General features: G+C 42.1%; 1 protein-coding gene across 2 annotated transcripts; it reads right to left on the reverse strand.

Moving 5' to 3' along the window:
- Window positions 1–4,497: 4,497 nt before the first annotated feature.
- LOC147465967 (uncharacterized) lies at window positions 4,498–7,047 on the reverse strand. Of its 2 annotated transcripts, XM_086522998.1 has the most exons (4): window positions 6,779–7,047; window positions 6,572–6,688; window positions 5,801–6,411; window positions 4,498–5,600 (listed from the first exon to the last, which is right to left on the reverse strand). In XM_086522998.1, the coding sequence occupies exons 2-4, from the start codon at window positions 6,630–6,632 to the stop codon at window positions 4,554–4,556; spliced, it is 1,719 nt and encodes a 572-aa protein (XP_086379124.1). In that variant the 5' UTR covers window positions 6,633–6,688; window positions 6,779–7,047; the 3' UTR covers window positions 4,498–4,553. The 2 variants fall into 2 exon arrangements, with proteins under 2 accessions (XP_086379124.1, XP_086379116.1); XM_086522990.1 differs by having other exon boundaries at window positions 6,572–7,047.
- Between the last annotated feature and the right edge of the window lie 709 nt (window positions 7,048–7,756).

The following is a 7,756-nucleotide window of genomic DNA, read 5'->3' on the forward strand; positions in this document are numbered from 1 at the left end:
AGGTTCGCGTTGGCATTCCAAAAAGAATAGAAGGAAAGGTGTCGAAGTATGTGAAATGAAAAGACCCATAACAAACTAAACAAAAGAACATCAATTATTCACAATCTAAGGTTGTGAAATGAAAATACCCATTGACAAACTAAGCAAAAAAAGATTTCACTCATTCACAATGAAAAGGTAAGTCCAATCACTATTTGAAATAATAAATTTCAAATGTTTGACCAACTCTCTTCTCCTCTAAGATTCTTTTAGAAAACCAACAAAAAACATCAACAATCATAAGAGGTAAATAGAGCATCAAACCATAAGAATACAAGACATGGTACACTCAATAGCAGAACACCATACATACCACATCTTAAGTTTTTTGCTTTGTATTTCTCCATGTACTTCATGATGGGGTTACACATTTTAAAAGTGAGCAAGATGTCCTTTTATAGTGGTGGCTCTCACAATGGGTAGATGAAGATGTACGTTGCAATCTCATTTCCAATTCTTTTGGTGCTTGCATAAAGAATTTACTCCAAGATGATAGAATGTAATTTGGCTAGAGAAATATAACCTTTTAATAGCATTGTATGATGCTATGTTGTACGTACTAATCAAAGGATAGAAGGCACTTTGTGCCAAAATAAATAAGGAAGATAAAAGTACATGAGACAGAGAGCGATGATGATGGAGTGATCGCGAGCAATGATGATGGAGTGATTGCGAGCAGAGACAATGGAGTGATCGCGAGCAGAGACGATGGATTGAAAGTGATGTTTGTTCCACAATAAGTTGGGAGACAGCTATTGTGAGATAGGTTTGGCAAGCTTCTTTCCGAGGGTTGGGCTCTGTCCGCTCGACGGAGATTCATGGTGGGGAATGCATCAAGCTTGGCGTTTTCCTTCTTCTCTTGTCAATACAGCTTCGGAGGTGCATCTAAGCTAGACGTGCATGCTACTGCTTGGTCATCTCAAGGATCATGGTCCACTCCCACGGATCGTGGTTGGTGTTTTCATTAGACTAGCTACCAAGTGCCCTGGCTGGATTGTATTGCGGCAGGCAAGTGACTGTGGTGCAATTGTCATTGGTTTGGAGTGCTTGCTAAGCTTTGTCCGAGGAGCACAATCCTACTATTTGTCACATCGATCGCGATCAATTTCCAAGTAGTGCTCAGAGTACTCGAATCGCGGTATGCTTGTCACCGACCACGGTCGGCGGCTATCAAGTGTAATTATAAGTGGAAAAGAAAATCGTAATTCACCTTAAGAATATTAAGTTCTTAAGAGGAGGTTCACGCCTTCTCTTTGTGGTGGACCACCATGATGGACCTTGATGGAGGTTCCCAAGACAACATCGAAGGAGGTCTGCCCGACCTCTCTAGGCCAAGCACTAGCTTTGTTTTTTTTTGCAGGTGGTAAAAAGAGGGCTTCGAAGTCTTACACCACCAATCCATAGAAGATCCTGAAACCATCTCATTTTGGAGCTGGATAGTGGCAGGAGAAGTTTTAATGGGGGCAATCAAGATTAGTCAGAACAAGTCGGAGGACGGGTAGACAGAGTTATGTCCGGAGGTTGCACTACAAAGCGTGGAGGAGTGCTATGCTCACTTGGTGGTACTCTATTTTATGGGTCATCAGGGTGGGCAACAGCTACAACCAAGAACAGGAATGGGATTTGCCAGTTCATGGCGGTGGGCAAAGAATTTTATGTGGCCGGGTGTGTTTCCAAACGATATGTTCAGGAAATGTTTATGAGAGGTGGCACTAGGGGGCCTCCCGTGACTTTGCTTATGCAATGCCCTAGACGCCCGTCCAAGTGATGAGATTATGGATTTATGCCCAGTATGGGTCACTTTTAAGGGATTTCCTATTCGGTTGAATGGCTATATCGACTCCATTGCTGCTAAGTTGGGTAGGGTACTTTTCACTCCTAATCTGCAGCAGCAGATAAGATTTGGATTGGATGTTAAAATTTGTATCCTTTGGAATATGATCAAGCCAATCCCCAAGTATTTAGACCTGAGTATGGGCAATTTTGGTAACTTTAGGCAGGAGTTAGTGTTCCCGTCATTCCCGAACGCCTGCTACAAATGCCGCAAGATTGGTCATTATGCTAAGGATTGCCATGAGGTAGATGGTGCCCGAAATTAGCAAGTCAAGAAAACGTGAAGACGCTAAACCAAAGAGGTTAAGCTTGTTGATAATGTCCCTAAGTCAGAGATAAGGCCAAAGAACATGACCTTTTGGGTATGAAGGCATCGAAAGAGAAAGATTGCCTGTAGGTGGAGATGCAAGATGGACTAGTGACGCTAGCGGCCCACCAATTGATGAGGCCAACATTGTGACAGGTTATGCGATGGCAGAGTCACATGATAAACCACAGTCGCTTGCCAATCCAATGGGAGTAACGATGGATTCCAGTCAACTTAGCTCAAATATTGAAGGTTATCAAATTTCAAATCTTGACTTTGTCAACCATATTGTTGTTCATGTTCCAGGCACTATGACTAACCCTGTTAGCTTTCTTAAACGAAAGAAAAAGGAAAAATAAAGTTAAAGGTATTGGCAGTTGTCTTTTCATCGGCATTATTCTTCTAGGACACTAGCTTGGTGATCAAGGGGGGTGTCGTGGTAGGGATAATTCCTTGGTGGCAACCCTGAGTTAGCCTAGGTACTTTTAAGGTACTTGGTCTATAGGGTGGCACCCGTCATCAACCGATGTATCTGCTTTGTCTGATTGGATGTGGTGAAGCTCACAATTTGTGAGTTTGAGGGAAAAAAGAAGAAGATAAAAGTACCTCTGGAAAGTATATAATCCTACTATACAATGTATGGTCGAATTGTTTGGCTACTACTGCTTCCAAAAACACTACTTACATAGTTAAACGCTTCATCCTTATGTGAGTGATACTTTGAAACATGCCTCCTTAATGTGGAAGGAAAAAATAAAGACCACTTTTGAAGAGATTATTTTCACTTTGCTAAACATGACTAAATATTTGTTCTAACGGAAACATAAACCAAACTAGATTATAGGACATGTGACCATTGCTACAATGAGAGTTTGTAAACTTTGATTAGATTTTGTTGTGTGACTTCACAAATCCTTCGAGATTGTGGTAGAAGCCCCTCTTGACAAGGTCAATGGGGGTCTCCCATGTGGGCAAAGGGCCACTATGCTAAACTTTTCCACGTAGATTTTGCAAGGTAGCAATTTTTAAATATACATTGGAAAAAGCATGCATTGAGGCTCTATTTAGCAAGGTGACTTTGGGATAATATTTGTGTGCATTTCACTTAGAATCACCACTACATTCATTTTCTTTTTTAGCTATCAAAGCATAAAATTAGGAATCAAAATGTTTGAGTCTCCTATATAATCTGTGTGTATTTCTCGTAGAAAGAGAAAGTTAACTTGCATGCCTTTGCAATTCATACATGGTATTAAATCTTTAAAATCTAGCTAGGCAATGAGAGCTTTAAAAAAAGAAAAAAATTGCTTTAAATACACTAGATCTTTGCTTGATATCCAACATGGAATTTTAAAGGAACAAATCTACAACACTTTTATAATACCCTTGAATGCTTGTGATCATAAAGTAGTTTTACATGTAGTGAGTGCAGCATCACCCACCAATATGCCTATTTAGATTCATTCAATCTTTTTAGTCAAGTAGTTGTTCAGAAACTAGCAATAAACACCACATTAGTGAATTTGAGAATTTTTTAATTCTCATTTTGAAAACAAGCTTAAGATTTTACCACATGACCAAATCTTAGCCAAAGTTTTGAGACTATGGCTTCTAAGAGCTTTTCAAGTGCTATCTTGTGGAAAGCTTAGATCTTAAAAAGTAGTTTGAGATTTGTCCATATGGAAACATCTTCAAAGAATTGGTGATCTCCAAATTGGCTCTAAAGTCTCAAACTCTCTAGTATGGTGTTAATATTTTTGTAAGAGTCGGTGAGGTCACTTAATAAGTATGTGACTATCATATGAGTGCACCAGAAGGGGCTATTCAATTTTATTTTTTTTCACATTTTCATATATAGAAATATACCATAAAATGGAATTGGAGAAAAAATTTATAGATTGCATAAAAATAGGGTGTATTTTATTTGTCAAAAATTCATAAATAAGGAGTTTGAAAAATAGTCATTGAATGCACGCGATATACAAAATTTATACATAGTGACCCTCGAGATGGTGTTACAATTTTAACTTCTCGATTCAAAAAAGACAAACTTCAAAAAGCCTTTTCTCTAGCTAATGAAAAAAAATGTACAAAACTATAAATTAAACATCGACACACAAAAGATGCTTGTATATGCTTTAGTATTAGCTTGCACCCTAGTATCACCCATGGAAGTTCCATCCATCAACAATAAATAGAATTGGACAAGAGTTCTTGAAAATCTAGACGTTTATACTATAGGACTAGCTTGACTAAGGCACATAAACATGCATAGATTTGGCTACAAAAATATGACAACTATCTAATCAAGATGAGCATTATCAAAATATAACTTTTAATTAGAGGATACAAAAAATATAACTTCCCGTGTAGGTCAAGATGTGGTAGTGAGGTGCCAAGAGCACTCTACACCCACTTGGTTATGTTGTGAAAAGAAGAAGCCGTCATAATTAGAGAAGGGGACTTGGTGGCTTTCTATGGTTTCATGAGAATTCTCTGTCGTACAGACAGGGATAGTGCTATGATTGAGATTGATCAAGGGTATAAACTTGTGGTTCGGAGCTCCTGAAATGGGGCCGATGGTGTTAGTGCTTTTGAGAAGATGATCACTAGACCTATCATTGATTATGTTGTTGAAGTTAGAAGGCAAGTACTCAACAGTGCCACAGGGAGTGAAATTTTGACCATAAGGTAGTTGACTAATCGTGGAGGAAGAGTTCTGAAGATGAAGTGTGTGCCTACAAGAGGTGTCATGGTGAGTGAAGGGCAAGCTATTAGAAGGCAATTGGTGAATAGTGGGGATTTCATGGTGACTAGATGGCAAGTTATGACAAGGCAAGTGGTTGATAGAGGAGATTTCATGGTAACTAGAGGGGAAGTAATTATTAGGAAAGGGCTTCATAGTGGAGATTTCATGGTGACAAGAGTGTAAGTCTTTAGGAGGCAAGGGCTTAATAATGGCATTATAAGGAGGGGAGGGTAGGGTATTGTAAGATGGTTGAGCTCCACAAGAAGAGGTGTTGGAAGGCATCTCGCTGATGTGTGTGTTACTAGAAGGCCTGTCATGTGAAGGCAAAGGTTCATCATTAGGAGCTACATGACATCCACATATAGAGCTAATAGGGCTAGTATGACTACTTCCACCATCACCATCTGCATGAATTAGACGGCCATGTGAGCCATGGTGATCTGCATCAATACTATTGCTATGACCCACAGTATGTGACTCCGTGGAGCAACATATGGACGGTGAACTAGCTGCCATCATCACCTTCTTTGTATTGGAGATAAGGGCAGTGACACCCTCCTGCTGTTCATATTGGGATCCATCTACCTCGCATTTTGGCTTTAGCTGTCTATCTAAATCTTCTTCATTTCCTTTGGATGTGGCAGCCCCCAGCTCTGCAGTGAGCCTTGTGACCTGCAAGCGCAATAATAGCTAGGGTTGAGAGAGAGAGAGAGAGAGAGAGAGAGAGAGAGAGAGAGAGAGCTCTAGACAGGAATATAATTAAGCCAAATGATATTCCACTTTGAGAATGGCATGTGAAAGAATACGCAACAACCCTAATCTGTTGAATTTAAATCACTTTGTGGACTTTATTGATAGACATCTCTAATTACCTCTGCACGAAGCTTCAGCGTCTCCGCCAGCACAGAGTGGTACTGGGCTTTTAGGAGGGCATAGTCATGCTCGAGATGCTTGGTCTTGGAGCGGGCCCGCCGATTTTGGAACCAGACGGCAATTTGGCGTGGCTCCAGGCCAAGGCGCTGCGCAAGTTCCTGCTTGCGGTCTGCCTCGAGCTTGCGGTCAGCCTCGAAGCTGCCCTCAAGAGTGCGCAACTGCTCCCCTGTCAGCCTCTTCTTCTTCCTCATTGCACCGAAGTCCTCTTCGACAATCCCTACATTCTCCTCCTCCTCAATGACAGTCTTGCAGAGCTTGACTATGTTATACTCATGACTGTTTTGTGGTCTCCTCAGCAAGCTCTGCATTAGGTTGGAAGTTGCTGGTTTGGGCATGTGAAAATCACTTGAGCTAGTGCTAATCTCATTGCTCGGCCGATTATCAGCATTGGTGACACTAATTTTTCCACTATTCTCCAGGAATGACCAGAACAGATGACGAGGCCGATCGATCGCCTGTGGGCCCAGGATTGACGGCGCAGTATCTCTTGTCATGTATTCGGCGCCTGTGCTCCCCGGCGTTGCGCCACTAATCAGATTGTTTTCTGTCCCTGCATATGCCAACATGAGACACAATGGAAAACGAAGCTTGAGGAAATGATATTGATGCATATTAGTATTCTTAACTTTAATAGTAAGCTGCAGTTGATAAAGGGACTTGTTAACAACAACAATCACAAATTAACACAGATAAGGAAAGAGAGAAGGTACCTCCGAAATCGGGGAACGGGCGCAAGGGAGCAGTAGCTGCTGCCAGCTCATCTGTGTGCATGGACTTAAGTGTGTAGGGGAGAATATGAGCTCCTCTGCCATCACTATATTGAATGCCTGCCATAGAGGGGATGATTGGATTAGAGTAAGCTAAGCAGTGGTGCACGCGATGCAGGTAATTAGCATAGAAATATCAAGAGATAAGACCTCAAAGCAAAGCTGCCTGATGCATGAGGGGGCGGGGGAATGGGCATGAGCTGTGATTAGGAGAGAGTCGGTGGCTGCAAATTATATGGGATTATTATTGCTGAAGCTATAATTAACGGATCGATGAGCAGCAACAGCTGAGCGACAAAATGGTGACGGGGCTCTCATCTCATGCGTGCAGGCAGTCGATGCGCCCTCCCCAAGATGAAGGCTGCAAGGGCCAAAGCAGACGGCTGCAGCGCCGCAGGCCAAGGCTTCTATATAACTTCAGCCAATTAGAAGGGAGAAAAATGCTAAATTAATAATTGCGAGCTCATTATTTAATTCTGGTTCTGGCTTCAGGAGCCCGGACACGCGGTAAGCAAGAACAGCCGTGCAATGCGCAGGCCCACCTCAAAAACCGGGCTACCGGTTGCCGGCCTTTCCCCGCCACCGCCTGTATCCCGTCGCCCTCCTCTTGACCCCTTCCTCCTCCCTTCCCGTACGGCCCGCGTGTCTCCCGGTTACCGCCTCTCCTTCTGATGTCACTGTAGGCCCTTTTCATGAGCAATCTTGACAAGGAGATCACCCGGTGGTCCTCCTCCCATCCTTATGCACACCCTTGCTTAAAGCTTTCGTGTTCACATTTAAGTGAGCTATTGACTCTTGAGCCCCCCTCCACATCATCCTTCATCCTCACCCACCATTAGGGTCCCCTATCTTGGGGATTCGGTGAGAATGTGGAGATTTTGTGAAACTACCCCTACATTGGGAGGTAATTTTCACATATATCAAAAGTGGGACAACTAATCAAAACAAAGGCAGTTTTTCTCAGATTGGAGGCTTATGCAACTCACGGTTAGGCTCCCATATCTTGTATTGAATGGCATGTCCTAAAAGGTTTTAGCGTGAGTACTTTGGGGAAGAACTTTACTCTTTTGCTTTTTGTAGCACAAAAGCGCATTCTCACTAATCTATGTACACATAGAGACATTCAAA

This window comes from Adiantum capillus-veneris, chromosome 1 (assembly GCF_014529385.1).
Source record: "Adiantum capillus-veneris isolate H3 chromosome 1, ASM1452938v2, whole genome shotgun sequence".
In the NCBI taxonomy this organism is placed as follows: domain Eukaryota; kingdom Viridiplantae; phylum Streptophyta; class Polypodiopsida; order Polypodiales; family Pteridaceae; genus Adiantum; species Adiantum capillus-veneris.